The following is a 24,236-nucleotide window of genomic DNA, read 5'->3' as shown; positions in this document are numbered from 1 at the left end:
AATCCATCCCACATATACAGTGCTACCTCTTCCAACATGTCCTTGTTTCGTCAGCATCAGACTCGCCCGCCCCCTCCCTTCACCGGCCTCGCCCGACCGGATCCTTCCGGCTACACTCTTCTCCATGTCCAGATTTAGAGATAGATTGGCTCAAGTTTATGCTTACACGACGCCAGCCAAACATGCGTCGTGCCTCTGTATCAGGCTCACTTAGGTTACGACACCAAGTAGGGATCATGCATCGAGGTTTGTATCTTGCTTGTTTGGAATCTCTAGTACAACACAACATGTAATCCATCGCATGTACCTTGGGCAGAGCGAGGCGACCCAACGAGACGTGAATGAGCGGCAACAGTGATACAGCAACGAACAAGGTCGCCGTCAAGGAAACCCTGATGTTGTGCTGATCCGCCGACTCCCTCCTCGTCACTCTGAGCCACCATCGCCATCAAAAGACCCATCAAACCCCTACCACGACAACTCCCATATTCCTTGCAATCACTCTTGATGAAACATATCTGTGTCCCAATGACGTGCCCTTTTTCTTCTTTTTTTTTGTCCCTTTTTTGTTTTGTGAGTTTGATTGTCCAAGTCTTGTTTCTGCCCATACATGCATCATCTTCAACTCTCCCCAGCAATGACGAGACAACTAAAGTCAAGAAACTCCAATGCCCTTCCTTTCCTTTACCGCCAGATGCAATCACTCACTCTTTGAATGTCTTGTGCGAGTTCAGTCTGTTCGCCTGCATCCATGCCCCTGTCCTGCTTTCTCATCTCTCCTCCTCTCGCTTCCCCGCACAATCTCGTGCGCTGAAAATGAGACAGCCTCCATGTCCACTCAGCTCAGCTCTTCTTCAACTTGGCTCAGTTGTCTCCGCTCAAACGCCACGCTGCATTTCGTAGATACAAAGGAAATTTCAAGAAATAATAGGCACAACAACAGAAACATCCATCGTCTTCCATGCCAAAATACTGCAACATGCCCCGTTTCTAACATGTTACAGCTGCTGCGTCGCCTTGCCTTGCCCGACCTTGCTAAGGGAAGAGATCGTCATCTCCCGGCTGGCCTTGGTGTCGCCTCATCGTCTTCACCGCCGTCGCCATCCACCCGCATCGTCGTCAACGGCCGGGGTGTAGCGTCCACGCTGTCAGGCCCGTCCTTGTCGCTTCCGTCTATCTCCCCTTCCTTCTTGGATCCCCCCTCAGGTGGTGTCTGCGCTGTCGCTTCTAGCGCAAGCACTCCACCGTCGAGTAGTCCCATCTCCATCTCCTTGGATGGTGTCGTCACAACTTGTGTTACAGCCTCGGGAGTGCTCTCTGATCCCATCGTCAAGCTATCGTGGCTATTCGCCCGCATCATCTCGATTCCCAGCTTAGAACTGGGGAGGTTTGTCTTGCCCAGGATCTGCTGGCTGTTGCGTGCGAGCGACTTCTCCCTTCCGCTCCCGAGTTCCTCGTCCTCATCATCGGCAGACTCGGTACCATCTAGCACTCTTTGCTCCGATCCGTCCCTCTTTCCCTTAAGCTTATCGCTGGCTCGTGGTCGGTGCTCCATTTGTGCCGGTGCTGACTGCTGCGCTAGAAGTTGAGGCATTGCTTTCCTCGATACCTCAATCATGTCGCCATCCGTTGTGATATTCAGGCCCCCTTCGTCCCATTCGTTCGTTGCCTTGCGGCTGATAACGACTGGCACTTCGTCTGTCGTCACTGATTCCGAGTCGCCAAACAGGGACGAGCTGATCGAATCTTCACGGCTCGACATCATCGCTGTCCCAAGGCGTCCCGCGAAGATGGATGAGCCCGACGTTGGGCTGTCCTCTAAGCGCGCATTGGCTTTCCTGATCCCCATGGGCACCGGTCGGACCATGCCTAGAGATGAACCTTGTCCTGGGGATTCGGGTCGCCATTGGCATAACCCTCGAAGCACTTCCGTCAGCTTCGATGAGCTGATGGGTTTCTCAATCAGTGAGTCAAAGTAGTGAGGCGCCTGAAGCTCCTTCAGATATGCCGTGATGGCCACGATTGGCGTGTGCGAGTTGGCATTCTTTGTCTCCCGGATCATCCGTGCAACGTCGGCTCCGTTGATCTGTGGCAACTGATACTCGAGGAAGATCACATCAAACTTGATCTCGCTCATCGAGTAACGGACTGCCTCAGAGCCGTTTGGTACGGATATAGTTCGGCATCGAAGCTTCTCCAGTAGCTTCTCCATGACCATGCGTGAAACTGGATGATCCTCGCAGATCAAGACATCCAATGGCCGGAAGGTAGGTCCAGCGTCAAAAGCAATCTGAGATAGTCGCCTTGAGCTCTGTCTGCGTCGCTGTACCCTAAGCAGGGCGTTGTGCTTCTCGCCTTCATTGTCTGACGAAGATGGAGACATGTCAAACACCTGGCTTCTGCGGTTGCGGTGATGATGCAAAATATCTGTCGCAACAGGACTGCCGTCTTGGGACTGTGAGCCCACTGTAAGTGACCTCGATCGTCCCGCCGATGAATTGCTCGACTGTCGTGGTGTTGATATGGACATGGACTTCTGGGGCGACAGAGATAGTGGAGGTGGCGCTGTTCCACGGCCCTTGGCAGGGGACGAAGTTGTTGCTGCAACCGTGGTGGCAGCCTTTTGCAAGCTCGGAGGCACCTTGGGAATCTCAAATGCCGAGCCGGCCTGCAGAGATGCCGCTGTCGATTGGTGAGAGAGGCTTGAGGAGTTGCTTGACGCCTTTCTGCGCCCATCCGTCCCTTGTCCAGCCACAAATGAGACGAGCAAGGGGGATGATGGCTGAGAGGCCCTGCTTGGAGAGGCGTTTGTGAAGCCAGATGGCGACTGGGCTCGGGTTGTCGCCTTGGCATTGGATATGGTCCTCGAAATGGGGTTCGACATCACGGGGCTGCCTTCGAGCGAAGGTGAAGGAGATATCACGCTGCTTGCAGCTCCGGGGCTAACGGAGGTTTGCTTGCTCTGCGTGGCGAGAGCTTCGGCTCGCAGCTTTTGGATGACATCCTTGTTGGCCTTCTCTAGCACAGGAAGATTCTTGAATGAAAATGATCCAAAGTCGTCCATCGCTACTGGTTCACTCAGGCGCCTCGACTTGAGGTCACGTACATGAGGAGGGATGTGCAACGGCATGAGCTTCCGACTGATCGAGTTGACCTGCGACCTAACCCGTGACAATGCGTCATGAGGTCGCTCAGCATACTCGGAGCCGGCAGTTGAAGATGGTGGGGATGTCTGGTCCTCCATCTCCTCCGCAAAAGACTGCAGGACCGCACCTCTGGCATCAAAGTACTCCGTATCCTCAGGATTCTCTGGCTGAGGCACAAACTGAGCCTCATCCTCAAGGAGCGTGTCCCAGTTCACTTCATCGAACCAGGGATGCTTCCTGATTTCTTCGCCGCCAGACTGAAATTTGTCCTCGCGATTAGAGCCCAACCGTTGGTGGGGTTCCATACACAACAGCTTGTTGATGAGATCCTTGGCCTCCTCAGACACCAGCTCGCACTCATCCTCGTCCGGCCATTGAATCTTTCGCGCCAAGATGTTCTCAAAGACTTCCTCAGCCTCGCTAGCATGGAAGGGGGGGAAACCGTAAAGAAACTCAAAGAGAATACAACCAACAGACCACCAATCACTAGTTTCGTCCTGTTTGTCACCTTTGATGGTTTCGGGGGCCAGGTAGTCTGGCGTGCCCACGAAGCGTCGGTTGGTATCTTCGGGGTTGAACAAGGCCATTGGAGGGGGCATCATGTTGGATGGTGGGAGGGAATTCCTGGTATGGCTGTCCATGCTAATTCTCGTATTTACGCTCGGTGGCAAATCCGGTGATCCTTGGGCAATGACTTCTTCATCCAGTGGTGACTTAATACTGTTGGGCTGAGAGGCGGTCTCGGCATCGTTCAAGGAGAAGTTGGCAACCATGTGTGCGAGTGTCTCACTACCGCCACTATCACTTCGATGGGTGCCCGACACTCGACGCGGCTCCTGGCTGAGGTTGAAATAGGACGGCTGCCCCAAGCTGCCAACCTCTGGTGTCATCTGGGGTGTTGCGCTGGGCGAATGAGCAGGCCCATGCAAGTCAAGGGAAGTAGATCTTGAGGATGCGATAGACGTAGATCGAGCGAATGGTCCTTGCTTGAGCAAGTCTGGTGTCCCGTCCGAGTTCTCACTATTCAACGCCCGCTTCTGTCGGCCAACCAAACCCATACGAGAAAGGCCAAAGTCTGTAAGCTTGAGGTGGCCCTTCTGGTCAATGAGGAGGTTATCAGGCTTCAAGTCACGATGAATAATGCCGCGACTATGGAGGTGCTCGACACCCAAGACCACCTCACCAAGATATTTCTTCACCCATTCCTCGGGGAGCCCGCCAAGAACTTTGATGAGCGAGGCGCAGTCGCCGCCGTTCAGATATTCCATCACAAGATAGAGATAGTCCTTGCTTGAGAATGTCCAGTAGAGCTTGGCAACAAATTCGCTCTCTCCTTGCCACATCATGATGGCACGTTCGGCTTTGACGTTGCCGACCTGGTTCTTGGCAACCATGTCGGCCTTCTTGAGAACCTTGATTGCAAAGTACTCCCCTGTAGACTTCTTCTTGGAAAGGTAGACGCTGCCGAAAGCGCCCTTGCTGATGGGCTTGATAATCTCAAAGTCCTTGATCGAGGGCTGCGTTGGACGAGGCTGGGGAGGAGCACCGGCGCCCAAACGGGGTGAAGGTGGTGGTTTCATGACAAAGTCGGATATGGCTGCTGAAGACTGTCTTCTGTGATGTCTATGAGGGTGCGTGGCAGGGGAACTGAAATCGCTTCCAGGAAGCATGGGTGAAGCCTCTGGGGATACCATTCCTTCTTGAGACCCGGGGAATCCCCGGGCCTTGATCCGCAAGGGGGAAGATGGTTGAGCTGGTCTGGAAGGGGATTCCTGGCGGTGAGGAGACGAAGTGCCAGGTAGAATGAGACTTCTCCGGTGACGTCTCCGTGTGCTTGCAGCACGCCTAAGGTCCCCAAACTCGGAGATAGGAGACTCGGTCCTGGGGGCGTTACGAGATGCAACCGATGACGATCGGAAACTCCCTTCGCTATCGACAAGTTCGCCTTCTAAGTAAAGAGAGTCTCTGCGCGTGTCTCGCGCCTGAGCCCCTAGGTTGCTTAAGCCACCGAGATGGGACCTTGGGGTAGGGCACTCCTTGGGGCTGCTGGATCTGGTAGACGCAATGAACGAAGTCGGCCGTGAACGATTCTTCCTGTCGGATATATCCATCTGACGGAGGGCTGTAGCCAGTGCAGACGGGCTATTCAACGGCTCGGCGAAGTTCTCATTCTCGCGAGGCTCGGACGCAACAGACTGGGGAGGATTAGACTGAGGGGGTAGAGTCTCGGGTAAAATCTCCTCGTCGTTCTCAACGACGTCTTCATCACACACTTCGCATTGGTCGTACTCTTCTGGGCTCAGTTCTTCTCCCTCCTCTGTGGAATCTGTCAGGTCACCAGCGGCAATACGAGCTGCCTTCCTCAGTGCTTCGTCAATGCAGTCCTGGACGAGACACGCCAGCTCGATTCGAATACGCTCGGCATATTCGATAATCTTCCTGTGACGAAAGACGGCATCGACCTTGTTTCGAGCGACCTTTTCCGTATCAGCACACAGAAGAGCCAGGCCCTGCTCCTGCTCCAACGTGTTTGTGCTTGGGGATTGCCACTGTAGAACCTGTGATATTCGTGATTCCGATTGCGGCGACTGGGTTCGGAACTCGCCGTTGTTGTGCTGTGTCGAAGACTCCTTGATGGCAGGAGTGCTGATTTCAATGGCAGTATCGCAGAGATCCATGAGGAGCTCGACAATTCGGGCCTGGGGTCGGCGGACGGCGAACGAGCGTGCCCTAGTATGCCCGAGTCCACCAGAACGCTCCCTTGATCGAGGCAAGGAGCTGCCAGGTGACGATTGTGTTGAAGGCGGTGGCCCAATAGGCAGGCCCTTGTACTCGGCAATGGGGAGCGAGGATTGGTCGCCAGCCAATGATCGACTCTTGCGAGCCTCCAAGGCGTCGAGGACTTTAACGATAGAGTGCCGATGCTCAGTCAAATTCTCCTGGGCCATCTGTACATCCATCTCAGCTCGATGCTCCTGTAGACAGAGATCGGTATGCTTCTCAAACCACCAACGGGGAATCTGACGCTCGCAAATGCGGCAGAGGACCGGGGGTGGGGGGTCTTGTTGCTCAGGCTCATCAAGGCCACTCTCAGCAAGCTGAGTCAGATAGCTTGCCAAAACCTCAGCCCCAGAGCCTAACGAGTTAACAATGACATTGGGAAGGTCAATCTTGATCTCTCGAGGAGCGATCCAAGGACGCAGCATCCACATAGTCTGTAAGGGATTGTTAGTATGCATGATAGGTAGTATAGGGCCGAGTCCGTCTTACGTGGCTCTCACCACCCGAAACACTGTCATAGACCATGATTCCCTGGGCTTCAAGGTCGACAGTTTGTGGTTGCTGGTTCTCGGTGTCATCTTGGAGGTCGTCGATTGTAAGCAACTTGGAGAGGGGTCCAAGCTGAACGGCAAAACGGACTCGGTGGCTTCGAGAGTCATCCTTCTTCATAGACTCGACAACCTCGGTGAAGACGTTTTTGTTGTCGCTGACTATCAAGTCGGAGATGGGGAGACCGTTGACGGTCTCGAATTGTGTCCCCACAACGTCGGTCCATGACGGGCTGACCCATTTGATGGTGCCATCGAGATTGAGGTCAACGATGGTGTTTAGGGTCTGCTCGGCGGCTTCACGGAGCTCCTCGCGTTCTTCCCGGATGTCCTGGCTCAAAGATCTCTCCATGGCAGTGGTTTGTTGAACCCTCAGAGAGGTGACAGCCGGGGGCGCCAACGAGGCGCCCGATGGAGAGTCCATGGCGTCTCAAAGATGGTAACTGCTCGATTCGTCGGAGGAGGCAGTATTGGGCGTTTCGTGGTTGTCGTCGGCCGTGGGATGTTCGGCCGGGTGCCCGGCGTGAGGGCAGCTGGTGAGCCAGCAAGAAGCACAAGTGGGGAGAGACTCGGGGTCTGGCAAGGGCGCCAGAACTACAGACCCGCGAGACTCGAAGACATGACTGAGGGCCGGCAGCGAGGAGGAACTCGGGCTGACGCTGTGGAAAGGCTTTTGGCCTGGGCCGTTGGAAAAATCGATCGAGCTCGCTGGTGGCAGTCTTTTGAAGCGTCTGGAGCCGAGGAGAGTCTTGGTGTGCGTAGAATGGGGACCCGAGAACGAGCGACGACCAAGCGGACGACGTGGGTACCTTGCTCGGGCACAGGCAGGACGAATTGGCCTCGTTACTCGACGAGACGGTGATGGGGATCGTTCGGGATGGACTTGTCGACTATGGTGTAATCCGCACGAGTCGGTTCGAGTATTTGTTTGTCCGAGACGCTCTTGAGCCTGGGTCAAAGTCGCCGTTAAAGCCTTCGAAGGGGGAGAGAGACAAAGTTCAGACCAAGGCGCCTCACGATGCTCGCGTTCCTTCCCTCATGATACAATAAGCGGGGAAGGAAGGCGCAGAAGCCAATCACCCGCCACCACCACCGGGGGGCTAGCTCCTAGTTGTGCTGAGCTGCAGTGTTGCGGGCACCTTGTTGCAGCGCTTGCCCAGGCTGTGTAAGGTAAGATGCGTGCTTTGTCACTTATCGTTCCAGGCCATGGATCCGTTAGCACTGCTGCACTGCGCCCAGCCAGTTGAGAATTTTTTATTTTTTATTTTTTTTTCGGTCGCTATTTTCGCCAACGCTGGTTTCTGCGGCAGTGTTTCTCCATTGTGTCAACGTTTCAGACAACAAGAGAATGGGCCCAGGACACGACAGACAGGACCCCGATGTTTACCCAACCCCCTCCCCCTTGCCATTTCATGTTTGTTTTTGTATTTTCTGTTATTAACTTCAACGCTTTGCTCGCAACCCTGAATATTCTTCATGATTCTATCATCCAACGCATGAGAGGTTCCATCAGAGGAGAAAGGACAGCGCAGAAGAACGAGACATTGCTTCACACCCCACGTGCCTCACGCACTGTAAAAGGACTCCTTTGTCCGTGACGATCGAGATTCCATGCCCAAATGGTCAACGCCTAGACTCCCTAACCCGTGGATGGAACCATCTCATGTGCAATGTGCTACAGCATACAGTACAGTACATACACCACGGGAAGGAAGCGCAGCCACGATCTGCTCCGTCAAAGGACCTGACAGGAAAAGGTTTTGCCATCAGGTGCCTCGTCGGGGCTGCAGGACGGAAACACGAGGGAGTGCAAAAAACTGATGATCCCTTCTGGTTTCTCCCCCTCCGCCTTCTGTGGCCGCATCTGCACTCTTCCCCACCAATCGACGACCCAATGGCACCAATACTGCAACAGTCTCACCCTACTTGGTGCTTGTACCTTGGGGCTGCTCCTACCGCTGGGTCTGGGTAGGTAGATAACCCCCGGCGCTCGAGCTACAGCAATCCTCAACCCCCAAGTTTACCATCCGTCGCCGACCGCCTCCAATGACCGTTGCCCCGAACTTGGGGCCATGGGTTGAGCCACCGGCCGACGAGCGGGCGTCTCGCGGAGACGGCCCGGGCATGGCGAGACAGGCAGCTATCGTCAAGCCGCATTTGATTTATCCCTAGCTCGCTGCCGGTGGCTTTTGGGTGTGCTGGAGGTAGGTAATGGAGATTCTGTGATGCTCTAATGCTCTAATGCTGGCGAGTTTCAAATGAGTTCTTCATGCCATAACGACGTCAACCTTGAGCTACCAATTGGAACAAGACATTGAACCCGCTCATCAGGGCCCTCTTCTCTCATGCATTTTCCCATCCATTGCCCCCTCGCATTGATTCCCCCTCCATGTCTGGTGTTGCTTGCCTCGTTGCTTGTTTTGCTTTTGGCCTCCGCGGGTTCTTGCTGCCTCCCTCCCTTCCATCTTCGCGTGGTGGTGCAATGAATGCAATGGATGTGCCAGGTTCCAGGTGCCGGTCGATACAACGCAACGCAACCATGGGTATTGTTTTGTTTCCCCCCTCCCCCTCCTCCTCCAAGTGGTTGCTGCATAAGTTGTTTATGCCGTCTCCGTCTCCGTCCCCGTTCCCGGTCGAACGACTGGTTGTCCTGACCTGTCTTGTTATTGGGTACCTACATAGTACCTCTTGAGATCACGGACATGGATGGCTTCGTGAGTCACGCTGTTATTCCTCCTCCAGACTCACCGCCGTCTTGCCTTTGGTCGTGCTTCTCCCCTCTGGTGGTCACCAGCTGCTCAGACTCCCGATCTGGACTATACGCTCGGATCAGAGTGATGGGTTTACTGCAGCAATGAGCTGATCTTGGTGCTGTTTCCCCTCCCGCCCCCAGACTTTGACTGTTTCTTGACTGGCTTTGCTTACTCAGGCGCGCACTTGTCTAGCCCTCCCGCCTGTCGCCTGTCCCCCTGACCAGCCCAGATGCGCAACCATCACCAACATTGCACCACTCTCCACCATCTCTCATCTATCCCAGGCCGGCCTCGGGACCTTGGGTTGGGGCCCGTCTCCAGGGTTGCAGGGTAGCAGAGAGAATCCCTTGCCTTGCATTGCCTTTGGTCTGCTGTACCTTGCCCACCTTGATTTCCATGCATCCATCCACATCAACTGCCGGTCGTCTCCAAACAATGCGCCTCATCACCGGCTTTCTGAAGGGATTACCTCCGTCACATGCCCTGCAGCTCTGGCCACTTCCGACTATAACGCCCGTCTCTTATGGCGCCCCCAATGACGCCCGTCTGCACCCTGTAGCGAATCGACGCCTCTTTGCGGTCAGCCATTCCATTCCCTCCCACCATCCGCTCAAGACATTCATGCAGCAATGATGACAAAAGAGAGAACCGCTCTGTCCGTCTCCCGGGTAGCCAAGTCATGATCCATGTCATTCCAGATCACGTACACTGTGCTCTGGTGTTTGGAAACAAGCTATTGCTTGCATGTGGCATGACAACAGACGATTGAGGTGATGATATTGTTCATGTTGTTCGTATTGATTTACCGGTTCAGCCATTGCTCCTCCTGGGCCTCGAGAATCATTCCCTTCTCCGTCCACAACTCCTCAAGCCATGCAGCCAGCTCCTCGTCCTTTGCCGGCAGCGCCTCAATGGGGAAACGTCGAACATGCACGTGGAACTTGTACCCACCCCGTTCGCTGAGTCCTGGTGTGCTCAACGTCTCCCACATGGAGGGCGCTCTCTGAAAGGTCCCTTGATGCTGATAAGCAATGGTCAAGTCGTAGACAGCCTTGACGTGTGGCGCCTGTCGGAGGTGCTGGACCGTAGCAATGAAGCCCTTGGTGCGTGGGTAGAGCAGATTCCTGGGCTGCCGCCGATTTGCCAGCCTGCAAAAGTCGATCGACTCTTGGTACTTGGCCGGAGTGAAGCGGGTGCCCTCACTGAAACTGATCAGCCCTGGGTTATGGAGTTAGTTTCATCTACGACGATCGACAAGCCGATTCTCGATTCGATGGGCTTACATGTCGGAAAGGCCTTCTGGACCATGTCGGAAAAGACGTGATCAAGCTCGTTCTTGTCTCGGAGCCAGTTGCGGCTCACCAGCGGCATACCCATGGCCCAGAGGCCCCATCCAAGAAAGGGAACAAAGCGCAGCTGAGCCTTGGCAAAGTAGCGACACCGGCCAAGCATGCCTGCCTTCATGGCCAGGGCCTGGATAAGATAGAAGTCGGACCAGGCGACATGGTTGGACACGACAATAGCTGACTCTCCGTGAGGTAGGGCATCACCAGAGATTGAAATGTGCGCTCTGTTGGCGCGTGTGAATATGAGCTGTATCCACGCCCATACAGACCGGGCAACCTGGGACGAGGCGTCGTAGACGAGTCGAGGCGAGAAGAGTTTCAGCGGGAGCAAAAGTGACAAAACGGCATCAGCCAAGAAGAGATACACAACCCATGGGGCTGTCAGGACGATGCCTCGCAGGTGGTTGCGTAAGGTGCTGCTGCTTTGGGCCATTACAGCAATCCAGCCGGAGCCTTCTATCCACACATCGTCGTGGGAAGAATCATTGATTGTAACTACGTAGTGACTCGACGGCGCCTCAGTCTTTTAGAGGTTCTACTTGTCTTGCAAGTGCAAATGGATGACGACATTCATTCCCGAAGAAGCCGTCTCGCAGAGTGTATCATTGGCCGGTTGATGGCCTCAGCTGAAGGGCGAGACGAGACGTCTCTCTGATTGACATTGACATTGACACTGACAGGCACATGTCAACTCAACACGCGATACAGCCTCAGACCTGTCTCATCTGTGTCTTGCACAGCAGTTTGACTGTCTTATCTTGCCAGCCCAGGTCGAGGCGGCAACGTCACAACACGTTCCTGAAGCCCCCCTGGCGCAGCGGCTCCATAAATACCCGGGAGGCGAGCGAGGCCCTACCCTATCACCCAGGAATTCGGCAACGGGGCTTGTACTCAGGTATGGCTTTTTGGAACCCTGTTTCTTTGAACCCGATGCATTTCTTTCGACGCCCAGTGATTCTTCGGTGAAACCCATGATTAGTTTCTGTGAGGGTGGATGCCAATGTCTGTTTTCCGCATTAGGTTTAGGCGTGATAGAAAAGTACCGTATGTACCTACAAGTTGGGCCTGTCGGAGTTGAAGGGCGGAGAATGCGGGGATTTGCATTGATCATCTGAGACGAGCCACAGAACTCGCTCAACCCTTACAACTTGAACAATCTTATTGTAGACTGCCTGTGAAGGCTCTGACCTTTGTGATACCGTCTCCCTTTATCCTGTCGATAAGCACATTTGGCTGCCCGGTTGCGCGCCGTCATCAACGCCTCAGGCACGCCCATCTCAGCCAACTCCGGCTTACCTTGAGTGGAAGCTCCTCCTTGGCGAATCAGACTAGACCTTACTAAGCCATCGATGGCCTTCCATTCCCAAGCGTCTGCCTGAGGTTCTAGAACCTTGTCCGACACAATCATCGGCTCTCCCGAGCAACCAGCATATTTCTCAAATCATTGCATCAACCCAGCCATATACCATTGAACCAGCGCTTCCAGTACCTTGCATCTGTCAACTCCTGCAGCACATACTTTAGGGTTGTCTTCTTAGCTTCCTCCGCACCGGGCTGTGCCCTCGGGGCATATCGCATTTCGGGAATTGGAATTAGTCACCAGTGACGACAGACACAGTCAGTATCTCCGGCTCTGCTCTGACCATCGATGACCAAGCCACGACTCTTTCGTCAGCCGCTGGCTTCACCAGCTCTTCAAAACTGACCAATTCCTCAGCCATCTCAAAGGATTACGAGTCTCATCACTCAGACGTGACCAAGCATGGCGACCTTCAACTCCCATCTTGGAGTAACGGAGCGCGACCTCTCCTCATCCTTGTCACCGGAGCGAGCGGCCCCCAGCTCAGAGGATGACAGGACTGGGGGCTCTACTCTGGATCCAGAGTTTTACAAGAACCTTGCCGACAAGAGGACAACGCGTGGTAAGCATCTGAGTGATTTCATCTGACGTGATCCTTCCCGAGTCTAATAGCACGCCGTCTCAGAGGGGAACCCGCCCAAGAAGCGTGGACCTAAACCGAATAGTAAACCTGCTCTCACAAGACGCCAAGAACTAAACAGGCAGGCTCAGCGGTATGTAGACCGAGCTCAGTGTAGAACTCACACCTGACTTTGTATCTCACCTTCTAGGACTCACCGAGAGAGAAAAGAGCTCTACATCAAAGCACTAGAAGATGAAGTGCTCAGACTCAAAGAGGTCTTTAGCAACGTGTCTCTGGACCGAGAGAGACTAGCCGACGAGAATAAGCGTCTGCGGGACCTCTTGACTCAAGCTGGACTTCACTATGGCAGCCCATACGCTGCAGGGAGCTCTACCAGCCAAGGCCCTGGTTCGTCTACTCCCCTGACCTCTCGGTCAACTGCGCCATCGGTTTCTTCACCGATCCAGCTGCCTTCGGCTGTCAACCAAGGCTATACGCCTGGCCAGCAACAGCATGACACGCATCAAACCCTGAATCGGGGAGGTGCTGATATGGAGCAGGCAGGCATTGATTTCGTTTTAACGTACGATAAGTCCTCTTCGAAGACTTCCCAATGATACTCCCGTATGAGCCCATGCGAGTTTCGTGTACTTTGGCAAGTCACGATACAAGACCAGTTGGCTAACAGTTTGTAGCCTCGAGAGACCTTGCATGACACATATCCAGTACATGGTCGAGAGATCCGCTGAGCATGACGGAGAACCATGCGGCCATGCACTTATGGCATCGTGCCCTCCCGGCCCGTCCCCAGACTCGATGCTTGGCTGTCCGTTTGGGAAAACTCATGTCCCATTGGGCAGTGATTTGAACCAAAAGACATGGGAGGTGCCGAGGGCCGACCTTGCAACCCTGCTAAATCTTAGCAAGAGCTTGGATCTGGATGGCGAAGTGACTCCCATCATGGCGTGGGTTATGGTCATGTCCCACCCCAAGGTGATGGAGCTTGAGGCGGAGGACTTTCGGAAGCTCGGAGAGGAGCTTGTCCGAAAGGTTAGATGCTACGGGTAAGTCGATTGTAGTGTGGTGACTCTTTGGAAGATGCTGACCCGATGATATAGCTTCGGAGCCGTGATGGAGGAGTTTGAGGTGCGAGATGCTATGGATAGTGTGCTCGGAGGTAAGGACACGGTGATGTGTGGATAGATGTGTTGGATAATCTAGTTATGCTCTTGATGTGATTTACGGCGGTGCTTAGGTGCGGTTATACCATGTTAATTTGTCTGAGGATGGGAGGAGATGTAGAAGATTGGTGTTTAAAGATATATATACTCAACTCTTCTGATGCTATTCTCAAAGCCAATTGTGGCTTGACGTGGCTGAAGCGCACACAACGCGGGGCTTGTGATATTTTTTTTGTGCCCCACACTGAAGGCCCTCCACCCCACCACAAATTCATCGTCAAAGTCCAAATTCAAGCATCGCCTCGAACTCCCTCCCCCACCCTCCCTCCGTTCTCGACCTCGACCTCCATCAAAGATAAATCTTTCAAGATGGGCGACTCTCTCGACTACGTCAAGATCTGCGAAAGCTGCCCCGCCGGCGACGGATGGGGTCCCTCGGTCACCACCGAGACCACCCTCAACGGCGTGCCCTATGCGCCCTTCTCCAAGGGTGACAAGCTGGGCCGCATGGCTGACTGGACTGCCGAGGGCAAGGACCGTGAGCGTGGTGGACGAGCACAGTACAACAGGAACTTTAGAGGTAGGCTGTTCTTCTCAGTCTTGGATGGAATCATGGCTTATGTGTCATACAGATCAGCAAGTTTACGGCTCTAGCCACGCCGTCACCTTCAATGCTCCTCCCGCCGAGGACGAATCCACCTTCTCCGTCGTCAGCAACGTCCGAGACTCGACGAAGACAAGATATGGCCGCGGTGCCGTCTTCACCCGTGGCCGTGGCCGTGGCCAAGGCCAGGCCGGCGGTGCCCGAGGCGGACGGACCCAGTTCCAGAGGACCGGCGCCGGTGGTCGACAGGGCTACGGAGGTTACGACCGGGGCGGCCGGTCCAACACTGGCGCTCGTGGTCGTCGCTTCGGCTGGAAGGACTATGACAAGCCTGCTCGCAACCGTGATGCCAGTATCAACGTCAAGGCCGAGTGGAAGCTGCTTGAGGAGATTGACTTTAACCGTCTGGCCAAGCTGAACCTCGACACCGACGACGGCGAGGATATCGACGACTACGGCTTCCTCTACTACTACGACCGCTCCTACGACAAGCCGCCCGTCAAGGGCACCGAGAGGAAGCTCACCCCCATCGACCGAGCCGCCTACAACGTCACCACCTCTTCCGATCCCGTCATCCAGGAGCTCGCCGACAAGGATGAGGCCACCATCTTTGCCACCGACAGCATCCTCTCCATGCTCATGTGCGCGACACGCTCCGTGTACCCCTGGGATATCGTCATTTCTCGACACGGCAACAAGGTCTTCCTGGACAAGCGCGATAATGCCGCTCTTGATATGGTGACGGTTAATGAGAACGCCATCGACGCTCCCCTGGATGCCGCCGACGGCAGCAAGGACACCATCAACCAGCCCAACGCCCTCGCCGAGGAGGCCACCTACATCAACCACAACTTTGCCAACCAGGTCGTCAACGAGAGCGAGTCGGCCAAGGCCACCATGGCCCACGCCAACCCCTTCTACAACTCGTCCGAGGACACCGACCCCCCGGCCAGCAAGGCCTACAAGTACAGGCGGTTCGACCTGTCGACCAACGAGGAGGAGCCTGTTCACCTGATTGTCCGAACCGAGGTGGACGCGGTGCAGAAGAACGCTATCAGCGGCGACGACCAGCTCGTCAGCATCCACGCCCTCAACGAGTTCGACAGCAAGGCTCAGGGCAGCGGCGGCGCCCTCGACTGGCGCAGCAAGCTCGTGACCCAGCGCGGTGCCGTCGTGGCAACCGAGATGAAGAACAACAGCTGCAAGCTCGCCCGATGGACGGTGCAGAGCATCCTGGCCAAGGCCGACTTTATGAAGCTTGGGTATGTTTTACTAGTCTCTTCTTGAATCACTCTTTACTGACATTAATGACAGTTTCGTTTCTCGCCTGAACCCCCGCTCCAACGACAAGCACGTCGTCCTGGGCGTTGTCGGCTGGAAGCCCCGCGACTTTGCCAACCAGATGAACCTGTCCCTCAACAACGGTTGGGGTATCGTGCGCACCATTGTCGACATGTGCCTCAGCAGCTCCGACCAGGAGGCCAAGTTCGTCCTGGTCAAGGACCCCAACAAGTCCATCCTCCGCTTGTACGAGGTTCCTGCCGGCAGCTTCGACGAGGACGACGAGGAAGAGGTGGAGGTGCCTCAGGGCGACGACGAGTAAGAGAGACAGAGAAAGTGAAACCGTGGAGTTGGGTTTTGTGGGTTATTGCTTCATGACAATGATGATGATCATGGTCGGGATGGAACTGGGAACGAAAAGGGAAATGAGATTGCAGCTAGTCCCCATGCTCTTAATGATTTGAAGCAGCGGATGCCATCTCCATTATGTCCTGTATATGGTTTTCTTTTTTTGGGCTGCAGTTGCAGCGCGGTATCAAAAGAATACGTGATTTTACTTTTTACGTGATGACATTTGCTGATGTAGCATGTGAGTTGGTTGAAATGAGTCTATTAGAGTGAGAGTTAAAGTTGACTCCTGGAAGACCCAATCAGAGACAGAGATATGGAAAGTCAACGAGAGATATAGGATACATGTGATGATGCTGGTAATCAGCTGCCTTGACCTGGAGTATCCTGGTCTGAGGTATCCTGCCCCAAACTCGTTATTGGCAACTCAGCCAAACATTTCTGTCTTTTTTTTTATTCTTAGTTTCACGCACTCACGGAAATCGCACCGAGGAGCCAGTGTCATGGCCATCGTCCTCACTCCCCTCGAGTGTATGAATCAACGACAGGCGATAGGCTAGATGGTTCGTGACGAGCTAGTCCGCGCCCTGGCCCTGAGATGATGCCGCTCCAACTTAATGGAGATCAAAATAGTCCTCGTATCGTCGTGGAGGTCCTGATGGGTGGCACCGCAGATCCAGGGACAAAAAGCGTGGCATGATCCTTTCAGGCAAGACTCTTGGAGTAGATTGTACCCGACTAGGGGACCGTGGGAACGCTGCTGGGGCCACAGCTATAGGGACAGGACCATAGTTGAAGAGATCCGAGTAATACATGTTAGATCTCGCGGCAGATGGGTATGGGGCGTCATGTGGTTGCCAGCTGCTGGACAAATCCTGGCGCGACCGCATCAGAAGGTTGGCCGCGGGCTCCTGCTGGCCAGGATACGCTAGTTGGTTGATGTTGTATGCCGAGGAAGATTGAAATGACTGTTGTATTGTTAGCTAGGAGTAACTTGAAGAAAAGATAGGCCAACGTACCTGACGCCATTCGCCATTGTTTGCGGAAGCGGCGCTATTCTGGGAAGTCTGCATTTGATCATGCTGGCGTCTAGTTTGGGGCTGGCCGAACATCATGTTCCACGGGCTTGTGCCCTGGGATAACGTCAGTTGAGAACGCCTTATGCAAGCCAAAGTATCTCAGCAAGTACCTCAAAAGTTGCGGAAGCGGAGAGACGGTAGGCAGAAGAACCCTGATGATCCTGTCGACGTTGGCCGAAAGTATGGTTCCACGAGGATGGGTCCTGAAGCGTTGTTAGTTGGATAGGTCCTGAATACAAGCCAAGGTGCCACTGCAAGTACCTCGCTGCTTGCGAGAGTAGCGCCGTTACTACTGGAAGAACCATCAAGATACTCTCGGTGTCGACCCGGTGGTTGGCTAAAGGTAGAATTCCAATAATTCCCTGACTCTGCCTAGATAATGGTTAGTTAGATGTCACACGAAGACTGGGCGTATCTCTAGCAATACCTGTTCGATGTCAGACGAAGGATGAGGCTCGATAGGGGCGTATCCATTGTTCCCATAGTGATTCCTAACGGTGGCAGTCCCACCAACCTCATACCGGGGAGTGCGATTAAACATCTCTCCGATACTAGGTCTTTCGGGGGTAGAGGGTACAGAGTTGGATGGCGACGCCGTGTCGGGAGGAACAACTCCCCCGAATTGTCTCTCTTGAGAGTGTGGCGATGCTGAGGTTCCTGCTGAGGCAGTTGCCGAAGAACTGTCGAATCTAGGTCTCGCTCTCGAGGCCCTCTTCTTTGACGATCGGCTACTCTTGTTGTGCTGGTTCCAATCAACACTGTCGGCATCGAGTTGGTGATCATGGCTCAGTTTCCCGGCGTCGAAACACTCTTGGCAAATGGTGACAGCACAACGGCGACACTGCTGGAGGGTTCCTCGGCTGCCACGCTCGCAGGTGTCGCACTTGGCCATGGCAGTTGTGTTCGAGGTCCAAGTAGTATGCAGCATAGGAGATGGCGGATCCCTCCGCTCCCACTCTGGATCCGAGAGGCCATCATTGGTAGCTTCTACGGTGTGCGACGATTGTCGGTCGACTTCCATGCTCATGATGATTGTGTCGGCAGGGGAGCTGACGACCTCGATAGTGTCCTCACTCATGGTTGGTGAAGGAGCGATGAGGAGCGAGAGACGATCAATAGCGATGTTAACAACGGAAAGAAGAGAATAGAATAAATCTGGGATGGTAGAAATACCAAAGAATGGTGGGAACGAAATAGGATAGAAGAAGAGGAGCCTGCTAGGTGTAACAGATTTGGAAGCGGCGATGGAGCAAGAGGCTGCTCGCTGGCAGAAGCGATGAAGTGGAGGAGGGAAAGAGAAGATGCTCGATCCTCACAGGAGAAGAAAGCGATGGGAAGCGATAAACAGGTCCCCTTGCGGGGGACTGTTTGTGAAGAAAACCACCGCTGAAAGCCCAAGGAAGTCAGTGCAGGTGAATGGAAGCAAGCAGGGAGTATTGTGATTAGGTGACGGGGGTCTGTGATTCAGAGACCAGGCTGTGAATGTAAGAGGGAGAGAAGTAGAGAGGGAGCGAGGGACGAAATAAAATACCAACAAGACTCGGCACTCGAGAAGCTCCGCGGTTTGTGTCGGATGAATCAGAGGGTTGTGCTCGTTCAACAGAGAAAGCCTGTTCAGAGGAGAAAACGCCAGAAGAGAGCGCAGGACAGAACGCCCAGGTTCTTCTACCGGTGAATGAAGACACAAATTGGACCCGTAGCGCAAGTGAGCTACTTTGCCTCTTGGTGCAGGTACTGCGATTCTACTGCGACTTTACCGCGACTCTGACTTTGGGAGAAGAGGCTGAGCGGATTGACTCTTGGTTGAATATGAATACGTAAGAAGTATAGAGATACATCCAAAGTTGGTACAAAGTTGGTACAATGCAGTGCGCTGCCAGTGTTCGTACCCGTTATTGCGACCATCTTGAGTACAAATTCCTGGTTTCGGGATTATACTGATCTTGGTTCATCTTGCTTCTCGTGCCTATTATTGGATGGAGGGTTGGGTTGGTGTTGAGGCTTATGGCAGTCACGTGACAACAAAGCACCGTTATCACCCAACACGGAATACAATAGAAAGCATGAGGACCGGGTACCAATCTCACCAGGTTAATTCCTTGAAACATGTATTGTCTACCTGGGAGACTTAATTATGCGCATGGCACACCGAAAAGTCAGTCTCATGTGTCGGTGTTTTTAAGTCATTCACTTTGCAGCATTTGTGCAACGACGTTCTGCCATAAACCAATCATTGGCTGACCTCAAACCTTGCATCTCCCCCAAGCTTCACCACGTGTCTGACGAATGGCGGCTCTGGGGAGAAAGATCGGCTAACGGAAATGGGTTGGGGTAGTCTAGTGGGCTTGTTCGGTAAGAACGGCACGGTCAGCCCGAGACTCTCTGGATTTTACTCTTTTGCTTGAAGTTACGCGCCTGACGAGAGAGGCAAAAGAGATTCGTCATGGCCCAGCCAAGCTTTCTATACTGGACCAGCTGGTCGAATGTGGCTGTGGATGTGGAACAGCGGCGTCATGACAAAATTTAGGAATGTGAGAGTCAAAGTAGGCTGCATATTTCAATCGACTTGACTCGGGGGTTCTCGGCGTGCATGCAGAGTAAGTAAATTTTCGTAATAATAGCGAAAAACCGTTATCTGTTTCTGCGCTCTTGTTCTGAGTGCAGTGTGTAGGATCGACTGGAACATCATCATCATGCCAACTGAGACCCAAGCCACAGCATCTCCTCCCTCCTCCTGCCGTCTTATCCATCATGGGTCACAGCCCCGCTAGAGCGTCAGCTCCGGATTGGCCGATGCTAGCTCCAGGCCCCGTCATCGGGGGGGGAAGCTTCCCTCTCCCAGGGTCTGTCTGCGTGTGTGGCCGGATTTATCTCCGCTCGATGAGTGGCCAATGCCTTCCCTTCCATCTTTTGCGCAAGCTGAGGTTTTGCCCGTGACCTCGATTCGAAGCTTTTTAGATCCGGCTGCGCGCCCTTGACCTTCTTTTCTTACGCCTTCTTCTTGTGCTCTTTGTACTTATCGCTTCTTTGCGCATCAGCGTCGCAACAATCTCGCTCCTCCCTCTGGCGCATCGCATTCATCTAAACTATCCTCAGTAAATCGCAATCAACATGTCTGCCCAAGAATACTATGGCGGCGGTGGTGGTGGCGGAGGTGGTTATCCTCAACAGCCCAATCCCGTAAGCGGCCGAACGACAAACACAAACCACCGAGTCGCATCACGCTGACTTGTTCTCTCGCAGTCCTACGGCCCCCCGCAAGGCCAGTACGGCCCTCCCCAGGGCCAGCCTCCCATGCAATACCAACAGGCACCTCCTCCCCAGCAGCAAGGCGGTGGGAAGGGCGGCGGCAATTGCTTGACAGCCTGTCTCGCGGCGCTCTGCTGTTGCTGCGTGTGTGAAGAAGGCTGTGAATGCTGGTGAGTTGTACCCGATGGGTTTGCAGTGACCGCGGCTGCGCCTCTCAACCAATTGCCCCAACGAATAGGCCTCGCTGACCCTTGTCGCTATTGTTTAGTTTTGAATGTTGCGATTGTCTCTTTTAAACACAATTTGCCCACGAGTACAAGTCAAACCAATTGCCCAAGGACTTGTTATTATACGACGCCAATAACTCCATTTAACGTACACAACACGCGCGACTCGTCTTGGAAATGCCGTCACGAATACCCGCTTTGCTTCTTGGTATATACCTTTTGCGACAATGGTGGATTGGATGGGGAAGAGATGGGAGGAGAGAACCACGGGGGACATGCAAGACGCGACACGCAATCGATCCTTGCTTGGTTAATGAAACTAGGAGCCAATCCTGAGAAACGTATCCATCACTGCAGAGCTTATGGAAGCAAGCTCATTTAAATACCAATTGTTCATTTCATGCCCGTTACTTTGCGCACATGGCTCACGTCACTGCATCTTAGCTTGCCATGGGAAAACGGCTCTGGAAATGCCTTGTCGCATGAGAACTGATTTGCTTGCTTATTTTTACCATGTCATCACTACATGCTTTTCCCTCTCCTGATAGTTCTCCCATTGTGTTTGATGACTGCTATACCGCCCACACCAAAAATTTACTGGTCAAGTTGCACGTAGTTGGCGGGGAAGAGACCTGTCTGTCCACCATAGTGTCCAAACCACCAGTCCTCGTCGGGGAACTCCAGGTTGGTAATAGTGGCATCCTCGGGGAAGCTCAGCTCTGTTAAAATTGTTAGTTTATGTCAAAAGTGAAGAATGAGACCACATACCGTTATCTTCCGCGGCCTCATAATCATACAGTGCAGTGGCCGTGGGTCCGGCGGCAGCAGGCGCCGGAGGCTCAGGCTCGGGCTCAGCCGCCGGGGCGGGGGGAGGAGGCGGTGCGGCAGCAGCCGGCTCGTCATCTTCGACCACCTCGACATAATTGCTAGGGAAGAGACCGCTCTCGCCTCGGGAGTTGGTACCCATCCACCAATCATCATCCACCATCTCGATGTTAATCACATATTCTCCCTCAACTAGATCGATCTCGTTGTCCTCGGCCTTCTCGTAGTCGTACTGGATCACAGCACGGTAACCGCCCTGAGCCTCCTCAGCGGGCTGTGCAGGGGCGGGAGCACGAACGGGCTCAGGCTCAGGCTCAGGCTCGGGCTCTGGTGAGGGCTCCCGCTCCAATGCGTGCGCAGCAGCCACAGCGCCGGCGCCGGCTACAGCTCCAACGGCAATGCCACCTGCCACACCACCAGCAATCCGGGCTGTGGAAGAAACCTCCCTGTCACTGGCTAGATCCTCCTCCTTGGGCACATCGATCTGGCTAGGAGGGATAGGTGGAGGCGCACGTTGCTCAGGAGGAGTTCCGACGGGAGGCACTGGTCCACGGCTAACAGGAACAGCGATGCGAGGAGGCGAGGGAGATCGTTCTCGCTCAGCAGCTGTCTGATACGCCGAAGGATCCTCTCGCTCGTCTTCTTGCTCGTCCGCAGGAGCAGGTCGGTTGGGCAGACCTGGAAGGGCAAAGCCGCCAGATGGTCGAGAGTTATCAGGGATAGGTGGCGGCGCGGCCTCCTCCTCTGCAGCACGATGCACAGGAGGAGTGCCAGCGCTGATAGGAGCCGTGTCCTTGAATCGATCTCGCAGAGCAGACACACCGCCTGAAGGAGATCCTGGCGCATTCTCGCCTTGATCCTCACCAGTGTTGTCCTGGCTCACTTGTCCAGGGATGCCACGGCCGTAGTCCCCAGTCTGGACGGGGGCCCAGCTCTTTCCACTGTAGCCGCTCTTCCACTCGCTTCCACTCTTCTGAGGCTGGACGGGTGGTGTGCCGGTGGTTGCGGCGGTTACGCTGGCGACATCAGTTCCCTTCTCCTTGGCCTTTCGCTCAGCCCAAAGCTGAGCGGGGGTCTTGCCTCCCTGGTCCGCAAATGTACGGCTGGCAGCACCAACAGGGGCAGCCTTGGGGGCAGCGGGTGCTCCGTAGCCCAAACCACCAGGCGCGGGAGCCTTGGTGCCCGAGAAGCTCGAGGCTCCTCCGAACTTGTTGGCGACCTTGGGCTTGGGAAGTGATGTCAGACGCTCAGACTGGGCAGGCTGAGAAAAGGCAGACATGCGCTCAGAGACCGGCCGCGACTCTTCTTTCTCGACCTCTGCATCTCCAGCAGCAGGCTTTTGCGCCTTGGCTCGGATGGCGGCAATATCAACCTTTCCAATGGGCTCATAGGCTCCCTTCACAGGAGTCGGGCGGTCGTCCTCCTTCTTTTGAGCCTGGGCACGAATAGCGGCGATATCGACCTTGCCAATCGGTTGGTAACCGCCCTTGACCACATCGGCGGGAGCCTCATTCCTCTTCACGGGGGCGTCGCCGCTGGTCGTTGCTGTAGGCTGCTGGCTGAGGTGGGCCATGTTGACCTTGGTGGGCTTATAAGCCGACTCGACCTTCTCAAGCTGAGTCCTGGTAACAGGGGGGGCATCAGCACCCCAGCCATCGGAATCGACGTTCTCCTCCTTCCTGGACCGAGCAGCGACGAGGGGGTTGACACGGCTCGATGTAGTTGGGGTGAAGACGGGCTTCGACTTGACGGGCGGGGGAGCAGCGGCACGAGGGGCACCAGAGCTTCCTGCCGAGTACTTGGCACCGGATGCATCGGCCACCCTTTGCATGATTGAGTCGATTTCGAGATCGCTCTCGGAGCGAGCTGTGATCTGGACGTGGTATCCGTGGAGGACCTTGGAGACGGCGGCCAGGTGGCTGGTGAAGTAGCCCTTGGTTCGTTCGGGGACGCCTCCTCCACACCAAGCGATCAGGATGCTCTTGGGTAGACCGCTGTTGGGGTCCTTGACCTTGGCGAATGCGAACTGGATGCGACCCTCGCTGAAGTCCTCAATCAGGTCAGCGAGCTCACCGTCTGTAGCTGTGTTAGCGAATGGGCGCTCGGGGAGGTGTCTGTGAAGTGTGCCGTACCGCCGGTGCTTTGGACCTTGAGAATGCTCTCCTTGGCGCCGCTGTCCTGGAAGGCATTCAGGAGAGGGGCTTGGACGGAGAACAGGGCCCAGTGAGCATAGGTGGGAGAATCGGATGAAGGCGGGGGTCCGTTGACGACGCCATTGTAGCTGCTCTTTATGGACGGGCCATTTATCGAGAGGTTCAAGGAAGCCATGGTTGTGAGACTTGAGGGTTAGGTGATGAGAGAAGGTTGAAGCCACGAGCTGACGGAGGGACGAGTTTGGACGACGGGGGTTGGGGGTGACGTTGACACCGTTGCTGCGGCGAACAACTCCACACGGCGAGAGCTGGACAAAGCGGGCGGGAAAGAGGCGGTGGAATTCCGGACACGGAGCAGCCGGAGATGGAGGATGAAGCTTTAAAGAAGAGAGCCCCGAGACACCTGGAGTCGTACAGCGGTGGGGGAATCGCTGAAGGTATGCCAGGAGTCGGGACAGAGTTTCGAAGCTGGATCTGGCACTGGAACTGGAACTCGGTGGGAGAGAGTACAGTCACTCAGAGAGAAGTGGGTTACTGCCAACTCGTGGAGTGCAGCGTGTGGCTGATGATGTAGGTAGCTCCATCTGCCAGGTTCCTTTTTGGCGCCCAACAGCTGGACAGCTGGTGGAGGGGCTTGGCCGAGTACAGGGCAGGTACCTACGCGGTGAGCTGAGGGGGTATTGAAGTAAGCGGGACATGCGGTTAGCCGAGTCCGTTCTCTGGTCCGGCACTCGGTCGGTCGCAGGGGAACACGGCCAGCCAAACGAAATGACGCAAGTGCAGCATGAGAATT

General features: G+C 54.7%; 5 protein-coding genes across 5 annotated transcripts; 1 reads left to right on the top strand and 4 right to left on the bottom strand.

The window, feature by feature from the left end:
* Window positions 1-242: 242 nt before the first annotated feature.
* Window positions 243-6,899, bottom strand: NECHADRAFT_65406 (uncharacterized protein; the record flags this gene model as incomplete). The annotated part of the gene is made up of 3 exons (XM_003053334.1): window positions 243-5,341; window positions 5,405-6,361; window positions 6,417-6,899. The coding sequence occupies 3 exons, from the start codon at window positions 6,897-6,899 to the stop codon at window positions 1,052-1,054; spliced, it is 5,730 nt and encodes a 1,909-aa protein (XP_003053380.1). The 3' UTR covers window positions 243-1,051.
* A 3,131-nt stretch (window positions 6,900-10,030) lies between these two features.
* On the bottom strand, window positions 10,031-11,007 carry NECHADRAFT_74458 (uncharacterized protein; the record flags this gene model as incomplete). Its single annotated transcript, XM_003053333.1, has 2 exons — window positions 10,031-10,446; window positions 10,512-11,007. The coding sequence occupies 2 exons, from the start codon at window positions 11,005-11,007 to the stop codon at window positions 10,031-10,033; spliced, it is 912 nt and encodes a 303-aa protein (XP_003053379.1).
* Window positions 11,008-14,046: 3,039 nt separating this feature from the next.
* On the top strand, window positions 14,047-15,884 carry NECHADRAFT_89901 (uncharacterized protein; the record flags this gene model as incomplete). The annotated part of the gene is made up of 3 exons (XM_003054040.1): window positions 14,047-14,257; window positions 14,310-15,543; window positions 15,596-15,884. 3 exons carry the CDS (start codon window positions 14,047-14,049, stop codon window positions 15,882-15,884), a joined length of 1,734 nt encoding a protein of 577 aa, XP_003054086.1.
* A 640-nt stretch (window positions 15,885-16,524) lies between these two features.
* NECHADRAFT_74456 (uncharacterized protein) lies at window positions 16,525-18,067 on the bottom strand (the record flags this gene model as incomplete). The annotated part of the gene is made up of 5 exons (XM_003053332.1): window positions 16,525-16,878; window positions 16,930-17,043; window positions 17,100-17,192; window positions 17,251-17,361; window positions 17,417-18,067. 5 exons carry the CDS (start codon window positions 18,065-18,067, stop codon window positions 16,525-16,527), a joined length of 1,323 nt encoding a protein of 440 aa, XP_003053378.1.
* Window positions 18,068-20,928: 2,861 nt separating this feature from the next.
* Window positions 20,929-23,755, bottom strand: NECHADRAFT_65405 (uncharacterized protein). The gene is made up of 3 exons (XM_003053331.1): window positions 23,423-23,755; window positions 21,234-23,372; window positions 20,929-21,184 (listed from the first exon to the last, which is right to left on the bottom strand). Exons 1-3 carry the CDS (start codon window positions 23,616-23,618, stop codon window positions 21,060-21,062), a joined length of 2,460 nt encoding a protein of 819 aa, XP_003053377.1. The 5' UTR covers window positions 23,619-23,755; the 3' UTR covers window positions 20,929-21,059.
* Between the last annotated feature and the right edge of the window lie 481 nt (window positions 23,756-24,236).

Source organism: Fusarium vanettenii (genome assembly GCF_000151355.1).
Source record: "Fusarium vanettenii 77-13-4 chromosome 1 genomic scaffold NECHAsca_1_chr1_3_0, whole genome shotgun sequence".
In the NCBI taxonomy this organism is placed as follows: domain Eukaryota; kingdom Fungi; phylum Ascomycota; class Sordariomycetes; order Hypocreales; family Nectriaceae; genus Fusarium; species Fusarium vanettenii.
Note: the sequence above shows the minus strand (reverse complement) of the source record. Positions and strands in the feature narration are given on the sequence as shown.